Source organism: Dromaius novaehollandiae, chromosome 6 (assembly GCF_036370855.1).
Source record: "Dromaius novaehollandiae isolate bDroNov1 chromosome 6, bDroNov1.hap1, whole genome shotgun sequence".
Lineage (NCBI taxonomy): Eukaryota > Metazoa > Chordata > Aves > Casuariiformes > Dromaiidae > Dromaius > Dromaius novaehollandiae.
In genome coordinates this window covers 16361066-16380675 of record NC_088103.1, presented here as the reverse complement: position 1 = coordinate 16380675, position 19610 = coordinate 16361066, and the positions used below count along the sequence as shown (strand labels likewise).

Sequence of the window (19610 nt, the reverse complement as noted above, 5' to 3'; positions counted from 1 at the left end):
GATTGTATACTTCTGACAAATTGCAACCTACTTCCACCAAAATTTGAAGGCTGAAACACTACAGCAAGTAGCTGCGTTACACAGAACAGAAGGACTTTTAAAAGCTCGGTTGGGTTAGGTCAGAGGATTCCTGTAGCTGGTGGGATGGTTGAAAGCAAGGTAGCAATAACTGAAGAGACTTGGCTAATTGACTGTATTGCTAATATCATACCCCCACGTCATGCTGCCATTGCCTCTGCTTTCCACTGTTTAGTAAAGTGCCCCCAGTTTGGCTATACATACTTCAACACTGAAAGGGTCCTATTTTTCAAGCACTCTTAAGAGGATATGGAAAACTGGCATAGCCAGCCAGCTGGGATCTCTTCTACCCCCTACTCCAGAAGGGGAAATCCAAAAGCTGCAAGGTGCGTAGCTTTAAGTTTCCCATTCCATGAGCATCATGTAGTGTGGTAACTCCATAGTAACACTTGTTTCCCCAGAACATGCTGAGAGCAAGCAGACCTGCCACCAGGCATGGTTTGGCCAAACCCAGAGATGAGCCCTTAGGGTGACTGCATTTCTGCTTGTACAACTTGATGGTAATGTTTACTGACCTCTTATTAACAGCATCTGTGTTGGAGCCCTGCAAGGCACCAACCTGAGCATGACTGAAAACTAGGGAGAACCTGCAGTGCTTCCTATCAAAGACCTGAGACTCTTGAGGAGATTGACTTCAGAATACAGCACACCAGCTGCTTTGCCTTTTGCTTGTAGTTAAACACAAACCAAACCGCACCAGTGAAGCTACACTTCCAATAGCTACACCATTTTGGGACAGGGTATGTTAAGGGCTTTGCTGTTGCTGCATATGACAATATTGCTGAGCTCAGTCCTAATGCAATCAGACAATTCAAAATGAAATCATATGTTCCTTACTGCATTTTGTAACATACCTGCCACACACCTGGGCAAAAGCAGCAGGAGTGCACACACACAGGAAAAAAGAGGAAAACAAAAACAAATACAAGCTACACACAGTAAAGCTCCACATGGTTTTGCTAATAGTTAATCTAGTTTCAGGATGTGTGGAGTGCAAAGCAGCTCCAGATTTTTCCTGACCGCTGCAGAAAAAAGCGATGTAGAAGGAAGGGAGGTAGACTGACATCTACCCATGCTGTTCTTCAGCTACTATTGCAACGCAAATGAGGTTTTTGGATCACACTTGAGGAATGCCCTCTCTCCCCACATACATACGCACGCACTAGTTTTGTTCTCTGGCTAACTTCTCACTGTCACCGCTCATACTCACTTACACGCCACTAAACATTCACCAGCAAATGCCGCAGGATGTTTTATAGGGAGTCAGTCAATACTTGAAGTTGCATTTGAGCACAAATCTGAAACTGCTCTGAGCCGTGCCCGTTACCTAGAGCACAGCATGCACGTGTAAGTGTTCGCAGTGTCATGCGGCTGCTTAGCTCATTTGCGTTGGACAGTGTGGCAGTGTATAGGCTTTCCGCATGTCAAGTTCATAGTGTCACAAATTCATTGTGAGAACCACAGTGTTCAGGGTTACCTGCCTCCTACAAACTACTATGTGCAAAAGTATTTATCATGCAGAAGTACAAGAACAAGAATTTTTTTTTTTCTTTTCTTTTCCCACCCAGGAGTGAACTCAATGCTACATCAGTGATAGCAGCTGTCATTATTAGAAATAAGCTTTGGAGCAATGATAATTTCTGCTGCAATTTTGAGATGCCAAGTAAGTAATTGTGAAACAATTTTGGTACCAACTCATGGACTGCAGTATCTGACTCTTTACAGATTGCAGTAGCAGGTCATTTGTTTCTCCTTGTTCTCTTTAAGTTTATTTGAATGCAGACTGGTACAGCCCAGTCTCTTATTTTCAGCTCGTACCTGATCACTCACCCTCTCTTTTTGCCTGTGTTCGAGAGGAGCCAGGCAAATATGGTAAGTTACTCCGTTGCTGTACTGTGTGCTGCATTGCCCAGCAACGCTTTGCTGTGCGGAGCTGTCGCAGTTAAACCCAGTGATCTAGCTCAGGCAGCAGTGGCAGCACAGCGGTGTTTAGTGCTCTGCCGGCAGCGATGTGGTCTGCTTTGTAGCGAGCGTTAGCTTGAGCATGAACACAGTGCTGTGTTGCAGTGGTTACACATACCTTAAACACACCCGAGTCTTCCTCTGCACAATATCTAACTCCAGTATTACAGGTAAGGCCAGAGCTATGAGTACAGTCACAGAAATACATAGGTGCTTGTCTTGAAGTGGGCGTTGCAAGCACTTAGCTTTTGAGACTTACACACATGGCAGCATGATTTAAGCTCAGTGACAAAACAAGACGACGGTCAGCTCGCAAGGCCTCCGTTTACGTTGTGCCCCCTCCAAGCTACCCCTCAGCTCATGAACAGCGGTAGTGTGTGTGGCTGCATTAGTCGGGTAGCGCAGCTTCTGCAGTCTGCTCTGTGAAACACACCAGTCTTTCTAGCCCATGACACCAAATGTTTTTAACGCACGTATAAGCAAAGGATCCCTAAAGAATACTTGCAAGCCATATAGATTTTGAAGTTTTTTATTATTTGAGAGTACATGTAATAGAAACTTGCTTACAAAAATTTCAGTGGTGTTACATTATTTTCACTGTCCAAAGTTTTTTCCCCAGGCAGTTGCTTGATTTGCTACATTTTTCACAGCTTTTTCACCAGTTTCAGCCACTTTGCAGACTTCATCAAGAGCTTTAAAATAGGGGGAAAAAAGGTGACTGTAGCATCACTGTAGCATGTTACCCTTTCCCAGTAGCAGTGAGTGGAAGGGGACACTAGATGGGGAAAGGGATGGGAGGTAGGAGAGACTGGTAAGTGTTGTAACACAGTCTCTGCCCAGGCAGAGAAAGAGGCTAAGTGGCCTCAGTTGCTTTTCGCAGGTCAGCGCTAGCCCTGGCCCTGCCACACAGCCACGGGAGCCGAGGGCCGCGCGCCACGCAGGTGCTGCTCGCTCCCCAGCCTCTGCGGCCATCAAGGGCACCGTGAGGTCTTGGGCCCAGAAGCATCGCAACAAAGTGCTGGCAGCCTCTTGCAAGATGATGGGTGCTGGGGGGCAGCAGAGGTGGGGGGGACCTGTGTGGGATTTCACTGAAGTGACAGGATTGAAATAAGCAGAAACGTGACTGTACCTTTCTGACCAGCATCCTTAGCCTGTTCCACTACTTGCTGCACAGTCTGGCCCGCTGTGTTAACTGGAATTAGAAGAAAAAGTGTAAATTAAACAGGCTTTAGCCTTCCCCAAACTCAGTAATCACATTTCAGGAGGGATCCCTAAATGGTTCAGAACAAGAAGAAAAATTATTCCTGAAGTATGGGCACTTTGATGCAGCAGAAGAGAGATGCTATTAGGAATTTGGTTGTAGTTCCCCACTTTACCATGTAGTTTGGTACAGACTAAGATTATGGAAGTTATTTGCATCATTAAGGTATTAGGAAACGAGCCCTAATGGAGAATTGGGTGCAATGGCCTTTCCTTTTACTGAAACTGGACAGGGTCTGCAGAGACCTGTCTTGGGCAGCTTTCTTGGGAAAGAGTCTCCCACCAGCTGCATTAAGCCTGCAGCCTGCTGCCTAGAAGTGCCATGCTGGGACCAGCACATGGGAACTTAATGTTCAGTCTAATATTTTCTCTTTTAGCAAAAACAAAAAAAAACCCACACCCACCAAAAAACACCACATATTCCTTAAGAGACCAAAGTAGTCTTAAAGGCATGGAGAGCGTTCAGTCAAGGAGACAGTGATGGCATGAAGAGCAAAATATAAACCTGTTTTAAAGTAGAGGAGCTGCAGCCCTAGAAAATACTAGTAAGGATTTGGGTGGTCAGCCTCCAATAGCTATGATGAGGGAAGCCTTGCTTACCCAAACTTTTCTTTGACCTGCTCTGGCAAAGGGCTTTCAGCTGAACCTGTATTTGTTTTATTCACCCTGCCTCCAGTTAGGACCTTTTTGAAGCCATCCGTTCTGCGTGACAGCCATCAAAGGGTGACCAGCTACTCATGAAACAGGACGTGAGCATTGCTTAAGTGGCAACTGCTGAAGCAGGACAGCATTTAAGTGGACGGGGAGTGTCTAAAACTTCAAAGCCCCGCAGGCTTGCGTTGAATGGCTCTTCAACACGAGCCGTTTCGTAAGGGCTGTTTCGTAAACCAGTGGCCTGCTTCACCGTGGGTTTGTACGACACTTTTTACAGCTTAGAAGATGCACTAATTATCATCATGCATCATCTTTTGATGCAATTTACTAATTGGTGAATGGCCTATGCTGATCATAAGGCATGGGTAAGGAAAACGCCGTTCCTATTGCTGTAAGTTCATGGCTCTCTGGCCTTTTTGGAGCTCTGGGAGAGGTGCTAATTTTAGACACTTGCAAAGACCGGTTGCGCCACTCCCAACAGAGCAGCGGCTCATGGGACTAAGGCTCAGGGCATACGCAGGCACCACAGAAGTAGTTCAGCAACTATATAATTAACAACTGCAGGTCACCAGTTGAAGAGTCTCGCTCTAGTTTAAAAATGGGCATAAGCCCCTCCTTTGTTTTAATGTAAACGGGGATTTGGAGGGTACCTCCATTTCTAACACTTCCAGGGTCACGTGCAACACTGGAAGCACAGCTGCCAGCGTCCAGCATCACGGGCTGTTTCTTTACCAACATGCAGATCCTACAGGCAGCGCTTGGTGGAGTAAGTGGGAAGCCTCCTGCTTGTTTGCTCCTAGCCTTGGAAAGAGAAGAGACCCCGAAGCTCACACCCAGTGTCATCGCCCAGGGATGGCAGAAGCGAGGTGGGTGCCCGTGAGCTCGTCTGGCGTTTCAGGTCCCAGCACCAGCCGGGGAGGTGAAAGCTGTGCGGGCAGTGGCGCACGCCGGCCACCCGGCTGCAGAATGGGGTCAGCTTCGAGAGCTTGGGGGAAAAAGGGGACGGACTGCTGCTGCTGCCAACAAACTTCAACATCCAAGTTGCTCTTAAACACTTGGTTCAGTCAGCTGTACGTTGAGAAAGCTACTCAGCTTCCTCGAGATGACAAACGCCACTTCTAAACCCCACACATTGGTCTTCTAGCATAGGAAGCTATATACATATATATATTTACGTGAGGGAACACTATCTATGTACATACGAAAAACCTCCACAAAACATGCCTTTCTAGGGCTGCTGCATGGTAATGAAGAAAGAAGAAATACTAAAAAAGAAAAAAATTGCCTCCAACTGCTGAGGCCTATTGTTTGGTCTCCCTCCATGCTTCAGCATAAGAGTGGTTAATCTAAGAATCCACCCAAAATCTTTGGAAAGGGGGGCAGTGGGGGTGTGGTTTGGGGTCTTTCATCTTTCTAGCCAAGGATAATAGTAAGAGGCTTTCACTTAATATAATAAGCACTGCCTCTAGGATTTGCACATCAGGAAAGATTAGAAGATACACAAACAGGCAAGCAGGTGCCCAGCAGAAGTCCCATAAGTGACATTTCTACCGCATTTGAAGTCACTGATAAAACCTGAAAGTTGTGTAAAGAAATAGGAAACACAGCCTCAACTACACATATATTACACTAAGTGCATGCAGATGTTCCAGGAATCGCATCAGTTTAAAAAAAAATTAAAAAAAAAATCTGTTTGTGTTAAAGCTTCCTTAGCGATGGCTCATCTAAAGGGCATGTTATTTAAATTCAGGACAGCTTCTCAAAGTGCCTCAGCAGGACTGAGCCTGAAGCGCACAGAGCCCCACGACTACGCCCAGGCTGTCGGGGGAGAAGCGGCTCCGAATATTGGCTGGGCCGGAGCACCAGCAGCAGATCGGAGCTACCGGCACAGGACGCGCTGGTGCGGGTCCGAGTCGGAGGAGGACCTCAGGGAACCGATTACACTGGTACAAATGCTCACAGTTACCACAACTGCTTGTGTTTATAGTTTTGAATTTTGTATAGATGTATTTTTATTTATACGTATCGCTGAGAGTGGAGGCGAGGGGAAGCCGAGTATACCTTTGGGCTCACCTCCCCCCTCAGCTTTGTGCTGACCTCTTGTCTCTTCTGCGCATCATCTAGACACCCGCACAGTACAAGCCAGAGTGAGAGAGCTGCAGGAAACTAGTAGTTAATGGCGGTCCCTCCTTTACTATAGCATTGGAGGGTTTTAAGCTTACGAGACACGCTGACCACCCTCCGGAGGAGGACAGCTGTCAAGTGGCATTTATGCACAAGAGCAACTTGCTCCAAGCTGCCGGACAGAAGCCTGCTGGGGCTGGGAGCAGAGCATATGGTTTTTAAACACCTAAAAGGATGCATTATGAGAAAAAGCAGTGATTTGTATTTACCTGCCTCCTGTGCAGCATGTTCAGCTTGTTGCGTCGCTTCCTCGGCGAGTTTCTTCCCAAACCCAAACATGGTTGCCTTCTGCCTTCTCTCCCAGCAGACGACGGGCAAGTGAATCCTAAATTTGGTTCTGTTATGATGTTCTCCAAAGTGCGGCTCTTTATAGACAAAGCCAAACTCCTCCCAGGAGTTACAGGGCAAACGCAAAGGCGAACAGGGAAAAGCCAGGAGCCCTTGCTGGGTGATTAATATACGGTGCATAAAAGGGCTATGAGACATTAGCGTTTATTATGTTTTCCTCCCCAGAGGGAGGGCGTGGATTTAATCTGCAGAAGTTTTCCATAGCTTTCGGAAAAAAGGCTTTGTTTTTCCCATGCTGAGAAGCTGGTAAACAGCACGTGTCCGCGGGCTGCCCTCGTGCAACCTCCCCAGGCGGGAGCTGGGGGGTCCGGGCAGCACGGCCCGGCCCAGCCCGGCCAGACAACGCATCACCAAACGCTCAGCTGAAGACTTGCTTAAATCAACTTCGGCATTTCAAAACCTTACATAGAAAAGTATCCAGTTTCAGAGGATTCTTGCCCAAATTTTTTTTTTCCCCAGTCAGACTTAAAGTTTGTAGTTAAAAAAAGAAATGGGAGGAGGAGTTCATCCTCCCCCTTTTAACCAGTAAGTGACCCGCTGACAACTTCGTGGCACGGATGAAGCCAGCTCCATGCTGTGCCTGGTTGATATTTTAACCCCCGGCTTCCAGCAGCCGGCACAGGAGCGGGTGGCACCCTTCCCCTCCGTGGCCCACTTGCCCAGCCGGTGCGGCCACAGCTGTGCCTGCGGCCCGCTCACAGCGGCTGCGGGCCCGGGAGCCTCTCGCTCTCTGCCAGAGCTACTGTTTTGCGGGTAGGAATCGCTCGCTCCGTCGGTCAAACAGTCATCACTGAAGACAAGAGCACACGGCCTGCCTCGAAGCAAAGGGCTTCTTACGCACGCACGCCTGCTGCCTACGGCCAGCATCGCAGCTGGCTCTGCAGACACCTCTCCTTACCCCAGTGCCTTCACAGCAGGGGCGGTAGCTCCTTTCGCTTCCCCTCCCAGCACAGCAGCCAAAAGCCTCTTTTCTCCCAACCTCTGCAGGTTCTGGCTGGGTACGAAGCTCTGCTCCACATCAGTCACAAGCAGTGCAGCGTGGGGGGCAGGGAGGGCTTTTTGTTTTTTTTTTAAACACCATTTTATCTTTGGACGAGAAAAGAAGCAATCGCTCACCATTTTTTTTTAAAGCAAACTATTCAATATACAGTTAAGAAAAAAAAAAAGTAAAAAATAAAGACTTCAGTTTTCAATTAAAGCCTTACTTAACATCAAGCCTAGAGCAGTTAGCAAAGTTTGGAAGCAACCAGAGATGTCACAGAGAAGAGCTGAGCTACTCCACGTAACGCCGAGCGGCACTGGACCCCCGGGGCCGCAGCGCGCGGGAGCCGGGCAGCTTGCCCGCGGAGCCAAGGCGCAGGCAGTGCCCGGCAGCCCCCCCCGTTCCAGGGAGCAGCCTGTTTAAAAGGCAGCCGGGTCGCGAGGGGCTGCCCCACAGCACTGCGGTGACAGAGCCGCGGGCTTGCGAGCAAAACCGAGCAGTACAAATCAAACCACAGAGCGAGCCCCTCGTTACACTTGGCCGACGTGCTCCAAGCACGAGCCAAGGTGTGAAGCGAGAGACGGCACCGGTACGACGCTACCCACACACGGAGGGGAAGCAGCATTTGCCTCACAAGATCCACAACACTAAAATACACCACAACCCTCAGATACAACAAGCACCAATTTTCAGATATTATGCAGACTACAAACATGGAAAACAGCAGGAGATACATAGAGGTTTGCAGATGCCAGGGTTTCAGTCACACGCACGTCTAATCCGGCACCTGAGCATGCCCTCCACAGCAGCCTTCGCCCTGGGGGACCCGCACCCCCACCCGGAGAAAAGCCACAGCCGCCCCAAAACACAGCTCATCCCTCCACCCCACAGCCACCTCATGCCCCTGCTCCTACCTGCTGCTGCATCTGCTGGTGGTGGTGGTGGTGGTGGTGGAGGCCTCACAGCCCCGCTCCCAGGCTGCTTTGAGGCCCCGGCCCAGGTGCAGGCGGCTCCGGTGATGGCCGTCAGCGCCCAGGCGGCACAGCTGCGGCGGCGGCGGCAGGGAAGGGAAGGGAAGGGAAGGGCCTCGCTGCGCTCTGCGGCCGTGGTGGTGGCCTCAGCGAGCCATCGGGGGTGCCTAGGGCCGACGAGGGTCGGGCCGGCGGGGCCGGGCTCGCCAAGCGTGCCTGAAACCGCGTCTCCTGCGGCCGCCCTCGCTTGCACGGATGGAGCCGGAGCGACAGCTTTACCCGCCGTTTCTGCAGGTGGCGGCAGGGCAGCACAGGCCAGCCAGGCGCGTGCGGGACCTGGCGCCCGGCGCGGCCGCAGTGAGGCCCTGGCATCGCACTTGGTCGCCGAGCCAGTGGCGCCCATCCCTGCCGGGCCACAGGCGACGCCCCCGCGGGTCCCACGCCACAGCGGGACGGCCGCCGGCCGCCGGGGTTTGGGCAGGGAGCGCCGGCGAGCTGGTGGGCTGCAGCAGCGAGGCGGGGGGCCGCGGGGAAACTGAGGCAGGGCGCGTCTGTGTCGGCAGGCCGGAGGGGCTGCTCGTGCCAGCTCCGACGGGAGAGACCTGAAAATGGCTTTTTTTTTTAATTTTTATTCACTGAGGGCTTGGTGAATATGTAACATAGCACTCCTCTCTGCACGCGGAGTAAGTCGGGCTGCAGAAGGAAACATTTCTTTTCACACTATCCAGCTTTCGCAGTGAGCTCGACCCTCCCGATTTTTTAAAATCAAACGTGAGGGCCAGGAAATTGCAAAGGAGAAGCTGCAGCTGGCTGGAGCCGGGAGCAGAGCTGCAACGGCCAGGCACACGCCGCACCTGCCTCGGCTGGAGGGGCTCTTCAAACGCAAAACGCAGGAGAACCATCCCCCACCATACGGCCTGTGAGCAAACTGAAATCATCCACATCGGGTCATCTCCGAGGGCCTCAGTCTACCCGGATTTTCCCTGCACCAGCCTGAGGTGCCGGCGCCGCCGGAGACGGGCCCCGTGCCGGTCCCACGCGAGGAGGATGCCGACCCGCTGCCCTCGCGGCCACGTCGCACCGAAGCCGGGGCACGGCCGCCCACCGCGCAGGCCGGCTGCGGTGGCGCTTATGGACTTCTGCTCCACGCTGTGGCTGAACGGGGAAGCTGCAAGCAAACGCTGTGAAACGCTGTGAACTGGGACTGGACTGAGGAAATGCAAAGGTGGTTTAAAAAGAAAAACCTGCTGAAAAGAGAAGTTTATTTCTGTGGCAGAGAAGGCTCCACAAATTGCATCATTCTGTGTCTAATAATAACGAATTTGGGAAAAGTTATTAAGAATAGTATTAGCTATAGACATTGGACTCGGTTCCGGAGTTTCGTCATTTAAAACCGTAGGTGTGCGGGAAGCCTCTGCGCGGGCAGCCTGCGCTGTGAGCCGTCCGGCAAAACCCACGTGCTGCCCAGCCCGCTGAGGAGCTGAGCCGCCCGGCCGGCCCCCCCGGACGTTAGCAGATATTAGGGAGTCTGAGGCCGCGACCAGAAGACGCTTGGGTGCCTTCGCCAGCCACGCGCTTGGAGGACGAGCAGTGCCGTGCCCGCGCTGCTGCCGTGGCCCGTGGCTGCAGGGAGGTAGCGCAGGATTACTGGTTTCGCCAGTGGAAAAACACAGCTGTTCAATTCTTTTGCAATATGAACAGAGAAATGCTTTGCAAAAAAAAGAAAAAAAGAACAGGTTGTAAAGACTGGCGTACAGACCCCCACCATCCACAGTACGGGAGCTACAAGTGCAACACCGGAGTCTGAAATTCCCAGCCTCAGGGATTCAGCCGCTGAAAGTTTAACCACCTGGGAAGTAACCATGGAAAGTACTAAATAATTAAGTACTGTTGAGTGCTGCCCAGTAACTGAGAGTGCAATAGTGTAGTGCTTTTTCTGTGAGCTTGTACTTGGGTAAATATTTAGGCTTTTAAAGCTTTAAATGAGAGTGGGCATTGCATCGGGACACACTGTGCGAGGCCCTGTACTATGTTTACTCACAGATGATGCATTACAGATAGGTTCCTCTAAAGGTTTTTAGTCCTCGCAGCCCCTGTGGAGATTGCAGACGGCAGCGTCCTTCGGGTTCGGCAGCGAGTCAGTCTGTCCTAGGACTGCATTAACAAGGATTAGTGCACACAGCTTCCAAAAAACCCGAGTCAATCACATCTTTTGGTCAATAGGTGCGAAACAGCAACACCTAGTATTGGCCTGGATTGCCCTGCTTCGTTACATCCAGACACTTTGGGTTATTTTTTGCTTTTCCTTTTGCAAGACCCAGACTAGCTTTTATTGAGAGCTGCCTGGAAAGGCTTTGAACCAGAAAAAAAATGGCAATATTGCCTAGCAATGAGAACCCTCCAAAGGCAAAGCTAAGAGCACTTACTGCGAATAAGTGGGTATTAGTGCCTTTTGTTGACAAGGGAAACACTGCCTGGGTGTCCTGTTTGACTGCAGCCAGGCTCTGATTGCCTAGCAAGCAGCAATCTAAAATAAATACTTCCATCTCCTAGGCAAGAAGATTGCCCACTTTCCTCTCTAGCAGACTGTCCCCACGTGCCTTTGCGAGTGCATAACTGCTGTATAGTCTCATTTTATTCCCATGGGATTTAACGGAAGATTTCTGGCAGCCTGTAGTAACAGGAAATCTCGACTGGGGACAGACGTGACAGAAAGGACGGGGCGGTGGCCACCAGAAGCCTCGTGCACTTCCCAATGCCACGGCGTTCCTCCGGAGCGCTGGGCCGCTCGTCTCCGTACGTCTGTCGAGCTCTTAGATGGACTCAGCGTTCACCTGCCTTACCTGGCGGTTACTGACCTCGCTGGACTTTGAAGCAAAAAGCACAAGAGACTCACGAGACGTTATGAGATCCTTTACTGAAAGCCCAATATAATAACAAGTGTACATAACAAGGTGATATACAGCCAACGGGGGAAAGGGGAGAAATATTACTGTATTTTTTATTTAACATAGAAATACAACATAACAGAATAAATGAACAATTGACGTGAAATATAACGCTAACAAGTTTTGATTACTGGAAGGCAGCTTAGCTTCGTAATATGAATGCTCTGGTGTGCTGGGAGACTGCTGGTTTCAGTATTTATGGAAGTAACTCAACGAGTGTGGCAATAATTACTGGGCTGTTGAAAGAGCAGGGCAATAACATTGCTGAAAACTTATGACCCATTTTGCACAGAACATTATGAACAGATGATACAAGATGTGCTAAAATATGTGTTTTTCCTACGTGAAGGGTAAGGAGGGCAGTCTGTCTTAAAATGATGTATTTGGAGAAAGAGAGAGAGTTATCCATATCTCAAACAGCTTTCATTTTTCTACACAAAGGCGTAGGGAATTGCAGAACAAAGATGCATTTTACATGCAATACTGTTTGCTTAAGTTAGTATCATTTCTTAAATCCACACTTTTTCCCCAAGCCAGACATTGCTTCTGCAGCTTGTCCAGTTGCTTTTTCTACACCATCTTGAGCTGTCTTGCAAGCCTGATCAATAGCTGAAAGAGAGGGAAAAATGTAACAGCTAAGCAAAAAACTTGAAAAATGCAATGTGGTTTAATATTTATGAGGGAAAGGGGAGGTGTGAAAATGATTAGACTATAGTTTTATAGGATATTGCTTAAAAGGAGGTTCTCTACAACTGGTTATCGTTGGGGTTCGGCAGCACATATTTAGCACGAGCTGTAGCGTACTGTTAAACAGGAGTGGTTCTTCGGAAATACTGGGTCTCGAAGTGAGGCGTGATCAGACAACTAACAGGACAAAGCCGATGAAGCCACTGGCAGAGGTTAGTATGGGGGTAGGCGCAGGCCGGCTGACGGAGGAAGGTGCTCCGCGCTGCGAGGTCTGGGACGGCTGGGAAGGACAACTGTATCAGCATGATAAAGCAGCCAAAGAGACACCGTCTCCCCTGTCTCCTTCTCTCAAGTTTGCACGTCTGAGGCACTGCCAGGCCGAGCGAGCAGCGAGGCGCCGAGGCCGGAGCAGCTGGGCTTCCCTGCCTGGTGCCGGAGGGGGACACCCGGGCAGCGGCACCTGGGGAGAGGCGGCGGGCACAAACCCGCAGACCCTCTCCCTTTCTTCCTGGATTTTCTCTTCCCTGGGATCTCTGCTGCATTTTGGCAGTTTTGTTGCAACATGCTTCCTCGTCTAGTGTTACTGAACGCGAAAGCCTTCCCTGCTCGTCACATCCACGAAGCTGGAGAGGCAGCTCCTTTCAGGAGATACTGCCGTTACATTCCGGCTTTCATTCAACATTTTAGACCCCAAAGTTGTTAATTCTCCCCTTATTCTTAGAAAACAATTAAAATTGAGTGAGAACTGAGCTGAGTTTTTAATTTAACTTGCCAGTTCCCGATCATCAGAAATGAAACGCCAAGACTTTCTTCTCAACCCCTTTATGGCTTCCGGCGTCGTTAATGATTGACCTCAGCCGCTGCCTCAGCAGGCGCGTGGGCCAGGCGCGGGGTTAGAGCTGGTGGACTCCTGCCCTCAGAGCTGGAGAAGTCAAGATGTAGTACATGTTTACTTAATCTTCAAGCAAGAAGAGCAAGGTTGTGCCTGCACCGCTCCAAGAGCTCCTCCGCAAAGGAAGCCAAAGCGCAGGCATGACGCGGAGCGTAACGCACGAGGCGCGGCGGGGGGGCCGGCTGCTGCACGACGTCTGCCAGTAAAGGCATGCAGCAACGAGAGAGCGCATCCTGACAGCCTTTCCCGTGAGTTTTGTGAAGGGCCAAAGTTTGTCACTAAAACCAGTGGACATTCGGCCTGAGAACACGCAAGGGAGAAAGGGGGAATGAGAAGTGACTGTCACTTGTTTGCATCAAGTTGCTCGATCTCTCGTTGATGTGAACATAATTTCTCATACCTTTCTGGCTTGCATCTGCAACCTGGTTGACTGCATCCTGAGTAGCCTGTCCCAATGCATTTGCTGTAATTAAAGACAAAATATCCATTTTCATCTGTTCACATTTATCCTCTCCTTCCCTCTGATTCTGTGCTGTAAACTCATATGAATTCCTTCTGCCGACAGCCTTTTCTGCATGCCTGTGGGAGGCCCTGGCCCTGGCAAGGCAGGGGCTCTTACAGACTAGGCCGAGGCTGTGCATTTTGCTCCTGGGCACCCTATGAAGCATGCGTATTGCCGGAGCAGCTTGCTGTGAGATTATCGTTCACATAGCGCCTACAGGAAGGAGGTAAAGAAGCAAAGATTAGCAGCCAGTTTTAATAATGACGTATAGCTGCAGATTGCTTGTTTTATACTACATTGTTTTTTATTGATTTATATAGCTTATTCTGTTTGGAGATGTTTAGCCATCTAGCATGCGTCTTCTTTGCGGGCCATTTGGAAGTAGTGCCTGCTACAAAATGGAAGAAAGTGCATTAAACAGAGTAGGAGATCTGACAAAGAAGATCTAAATAGATGTTCAGAGAAAGAGAGGCTAAAACCATAATGGATCAACTCCAGAATATCAAGTACTAAAAGGAGTGAGATGCCATTTAAAACGTGAGCTGTTTCATGGTTTATGAAAGAGTGACAGCCATCCTATTGCTTTCGCTAGAGCAGTAGCTCTGACGTGGCCCCTCAATGGCAGGAGCACATTCAGGATGTAGCAAGAGCCATTTTGTTTTTCAGAAAGGATTACCGTCATCGTTCTGGGTCCACTACATATTTCGTCCTAAATGTATAGAAACTTGCAGCAACTCCAAAGAAATCAGTGAGGTTACTCACATCCTTCAGCTATGCAACAGAGTGTTTGGACAGGATCAGAAATCTAGGACTGCATCCAAGACAAGTTATAGCCTGCTAGGAATGATCTGCACACAAGCATTGTAAGAAATATGTTATAAAATGCTAAAATAAACTACACGTATCTTGAAATTTTTCATTTAAAGGAAAAGCTATTATACCTTGCATTGAAAAAAAAGTTTCCTGTATGCTCAGGCTTTTTTAAGCCCTGCAAAATCTGGTGATCAGTGATAGGGAAGAACACAATAGAATTATACTTGCATTACTTACTATAAACAGTCCGTTTTAATCAATAGTTATTACAGGAAGGCATTGCTATTCAGGTCAAGCAGTAAACATGTTAATCAAAGGTTCGATCCAACTTACTAAAAGGAGAACAGTCTAAAAAAATATTGCAGAGCATGAAAAAAAACCCACAACAATCTTTTAAAACAAAAAGTCAAATATATGAATTGCCAAATATAGAACGCCCCAATACTTCGAAAATATGAAGTTTAAAGAGCTGTTGGTTTGGGAGCTATCAAGGTTGAGCCACGTTCAGTGAGCGCTGAACGAGCTCTGCGTGGGCGAAGGCGGCTGCCGGCGCTGAGCCAAGGTCCGTGGTGAGACGGGGGCCTCGGTCCTAGTCGGGGTCTTCTCCAGGCAGGGGCCCATCTGCGGCCCCCGGGACAGGTGGAAAAGGGGCAGCTGTGCCCTGCCAGCGCTGAGGGGACCGGCACGGTGGCACGGCGGGCACTGGCTGCTGCATGGGAGACCACGGCCTGCCCTGCCCTCGGGGCCGGTTTGCCCACAAACATCCTTTACCAAGATTTGTATTTTCCAGCCTCAAATTGTGGCCATTGCTAACTGAAGATGAAGTAGCCCCACTGAAGTTAGTGCAGCTTCAAATTTTGGTCTTTGCAAGCAAAAGCAGGGAATAACCCCCCATAAATATACACAATGATATTTAATCTTTCTTACCAGCATCTTTTGCTGCACTTTCTGCCTGTTGCTTCAGTCCCTGGAAGCTCTTACCCGACATCGTTGCTTTTGACACCTTCTAGCCGCCCTCTGCTTCAGTTAAAATAAAAGAGCTGGCAATGCAGAGCACGCTGTGTGAGGGGTGCCCTGACCTGTCCTGGTTTTATACGGATGCCGGGACACCTGCAGATGCTTTGGGGGGTGATTGGTACCATGGGTGGAGTTTGAATTTGAGGAATGAGGAGTTGAAGAAGTAAACAGAAAAGCGCTTTACTTACCCTTCCCAAGGAGAAGGTGTGTCCAGGTAGAGCTTTCTGCTCCATCGCATGTAAGATTTGCATTGTCTCTGCTTATAACTTTTTTTTAAATCAAAACCACAAAAAACCTGTTCCACCATAACAGAAATATATAAACAGATAAAACCACTGAACTAAGCTTTATAAAGAGTTCTGGAAAACTACTGAAGTAAATTCTAAAAACGTATCTGGACAGGCTGAATTGTCATTCCAGCCAGGCCGTTTTCTTTCTCTTTCTTTCATTCCCTAAACTTTACAGTGAAACTGAACCTTCTGAGAACGGGACACAGCCCAAATTTTATTCAGGCTTTAGCAGTTTTAATCACAATCCCCTTTTTTGTCAGAGGGAATATTTTTAGATTGAGAATTGTAATTTAAATGTATTTTTATAAGAAACTGCAAAACTGATCATCCTTCTAGTTGCCTGTTCAAGCCAGAGTGCAGAGGCCGCATTAATGGAGGCCTTCCCCCAGTCAGCTAGGTAGCCAGGATCACTTCCATCCGCTCTTGGGGGTGGAGCGGGGGGAGAAAAAAGAAGTCGAGCTAGCAAAAACAGTTTTTACTTGTATAACTGTCCATACTATAGATTTTGTTAGTATGGAAATATTGTTTAAAAACCATTTCCTAATTGAACATCACTGCATAAATAAAAGTTTCTGACCTTAACCTCTAGCGTTTCACAGGTTTCCGTTAGCCTTTAAAATTTATGTTTTTGGCTGGACTCGATCCTGAACTTGAAGAAACTTTGCACAAGCAGCTGCTGTGCCTCGGCAGAGCGGGGGCAGCGGCTCTGCCCGCTTGGGGCAACACACATTCCTCATTACCGCTTCCCAGTTCATGAAGCATCTCGTTTCAGATGTCCACACTGGTACCCACATTCATCACCCCAAGAAAAGCTTTTTATTGAGCAATGGGCACAAGAACAAGGTACCACAGATAAACTAGGGTGGGAAGTGGCAGCTCTCATAAGTCGAGTACTTCATTAGCACCCCACGCGAGTAGGGGTAGCAGAAAACAGGCTTTACATGCAGCCCGCTTCCCTCTCCGGCTCCTATTCTGCCTGTCTTTTCAGAGGGCTCTTTTGAGCTTTTGCGCTCCTGGCACCACTCATTTCTTATTTCAGCCAGCAGCCCTCATTTCTCCTAGCCAGGTCAATGAGCATTTTAATTCTATATTCACATCAGGTATCTTCTTCAGTTCCTCGCTTTTCTTTTTCTGAATCATTTTCTTATTTGGATTTTCAAGAACTCAGATAAAAGTTACCTGATGTTTTACAGCTCTTGGCAGTTTTTTGACAAAGACACTAATATAGCCCCTTTTTATCTTTTTTCGCTCAAATCAGATAACCTAGCAACAATATAAACATAAAAACCAGGCAGATTTCACCATAGTTCGCCAGAGATTGCTGCCTTCTTGATTAATCTGCTGGGGGTGGGGAGAGGGTCGTGTGTGCCAGGGAAAGCCAGAAAGAGGCTTTCCAACCTCCACCAAACAGGTTATTACAGCGTGAGAGGGGAAAAGCCGCACGCTGCGATGGAGAACACCCCTTCAGCTGCCCTCCCTCCCTCCCGGCTGGCTTTTCACGGCAAGGGCTACAGGGCAGGCCACGACGGTCGCTGGGGCAGCCTCCCCGAGAGGGAGGAAAGGAGATCTGGATAACATCTAAAACTGATGCACTCTCTTATACTGAACATCACACATTCACCACATTGCAACAACGTTTTATAGACGCCATAAATAAACAAAAATATTGTTCTCTAATTCGGGTGGCAAACTGCGGATCTTGCTGTTCAGAGGGCAACTTAACTCCTTCGAGCTCCAGCCGCTGGGGGAAATCTTTGTCAGCACTTTGGACTCGGCGGGGACGTCTGTTCTGTGCCGCTGCTCGTGTTACCTTCTGCTCAGAAAACTAAATAGCTTGGCTTTAGGAATCACACTGCTAAGCTGACAGTGCTGCAGGTTTTACTCCCAGTCTAAGGTAATCTTATCCCTATCCTTAATATAATTAATATAATAATCCTGATTCCAAGCAAAACAAACAAAAAAAACCCAAAGCAAGCAAACTGACACGCTATGATCCTTCTACTACAACCCGGAGTAGCAGGAGAGGCGACCTCAGGGTGTGGTGTGTGTTTCTAGGATGGGACAAAAGGCCCCTGAGTCAGGTGTCTGACAGAGTCACGGAGTCACAGCAGAAAAAAAGTGGAATGTATTATATCACCTTTATTCACTTTCTGAATCAACATTACTTTTTTAAAGCTAATATGAGGCATTTTGAACTGATGTTAGATGTATAAAGTGTTGGGAAATGAAAAGAATGATTGACCTGAGCAAAAACTGGGAGCTGAATTTCATAAGCTCTGGAATTTACAGCAGTTTATTCTTGTGTTTTCATTTTGCTCTGTTGCTATAAATATTGAGCTTACTAACGTAGACTGGATCTATTTTGGATTTGTAAAAACAGTATTTCTATAGAGAGTTTAACCTTGTCTTGACCTCCAAAAGGAATAAGAGAAGAAGCGAAACAAGAAACTGCCAAATGCTTTTTCTGAGACAGACTATTTAAGAAGTGAGTAGTAAATTTAAAATAGTGCCTTATTTCTAATTATAGATGAATAAACTAAGCGAACCAAACATATGGCTTTAAATTAATTCCTATACTGATTCAAAACAGGTTAGGTGACAGCCCTTTCGCTGAGTGCATCTCCTGGCAGCAGACGTAAGTGTGTGTGCAGGTGTTTGCGAGAGGCTTTCCCTGGATCTCTTACAAGCGCTACGGTAAATACTGGAGCCAGGGAAGTGCTGGATGCCTGGCACTGGCCAGCTGAGGATCTGCCTTTTCCTGTGACTTCAGCTGGAGCTGAATGCCGTTGTGGCTGTCCCGGGAAACCAGTGATGACGTTTTCAAGAAACTCAGTTTTTAAGCGTGCAGTGCTTTGAAATGCTCCGCCTTTGCTTTGGTGGGAATTAAGCTATCCTGAATGTCTGGGTGAGAAAACAAGCTTTTTCAAAACTTGCTCCTCATGAAGCCCAGCCTTTGCTCTGTCTCTTTTGTATGCTCTTCCATGATCTGTCACCTTTGCCAGAAAAGCTGTATACAGCAGTTGATGGACTTGACCTTCAGGTATTGTGGGATTACTGAGTTTGCTATTGTCAGTTCTCAACATAACCCTGTTGTCTCATGAGAAGAAAAAGTAGGGGTGGGGCAGGATGCTAATGAGTATTTTGAAATGCCCAAACCCTGTAGCCTGTGCGCTCCCAGCCCTTTGACTTCTCCACGGTATTGACCCAAAGCTCCAGACTACTTCAACTACATCTGCCGTTTTCACTCCCATTCCTCCTGTGAATTATCTCTTTCTGCACAGATTTCCCGTTCTTTGATTGCACCACCCAGTGTGCCCCAAGCTTGAATCTAACAGCCTAGAAGGGGAAAGTTAGCCTGGGCTTTTGCCCCCGTGAGCTCTCGGTATCTGCTGAGATGGCCGAGAGACGTTTCGGTTGGTGCCAGCTACGGCAGCACGTTGCGCGGGCAGACCTGCGCGCTGAGGTGCCCCTAACGTTTCGCTCAGGTCACAAAAAGCTCTTCTGCGCCGTCATGTTGGGGCACATTGCTCGGCCAGAGCTGAGATGTGAAAGTGTCACCACCGACAGCAGAGCTGTCTGCTTACCTCCCGTGTGTAACGTGTTCTGCTGAAACGCTTCTCACTTGGTTCCTCGGTCCTTTGCTCTGTATTCTGCTCCTTCCCAGCCTGTTGCCTCGACTTTGTTGCCTCTTACTACGAGTAGTATGTTACTTCTGTTCAGGGATGAAAAAAGACCTGATTCCTTAAGCTCTAAGAGGGCTCCCTGAGCCATGGCTCTACCTGGAGCTAGCTGGCAACTGTAAACATACAGCCTAAATGGCTTTTAGTTAAATCTAAGGCACCACAGGGACATTAGGACTCATTCTGTTCTGTTTCCTTTTTCACCTCTTCTGAGGCAGGCTATGTCTTTGCAGAGTGCCTCAGTAACATGAACCTTTCTGCTTATATTACCTGATGGAGCTGAGAGATAATCAATCAGAACGAGGGGTTGTGGCTTACACGTGGGGTTAATTGGGTTGGAAG

General features: G+C 48.5%; 1 protein-coding gene across 1 annotated transcript; it reads right to left on the bottom strand.

Annotated features, from left to right (window-relative positions):
- Nucleotides 1-11338: 11338 nt before the first annotated feature.
- LOC112993313 (adipogenesis regulatory factor) lies at nt 11339-15359 on the bottom strand. Its single transcript, XM_026116821.2, has 3 exons — nt 15209-15359; nt 13367-13429; nt 11339-11996 (listed from the first exon to the last, which is right to left on the bottom strand). Exons 1-3 carry the CDS (start codon nt 15267-15269, stop codon nt 11890-11892), a joined length of 231 nt encoding a protein of 76 aa, XP_025972606.2. The 5' UTR covers nt 15270-15359; the 3' UTR covers nt 11339-11889.
- Between the last annotated feature and the right edge of the window lie 4251 nt (nt 15360-19610).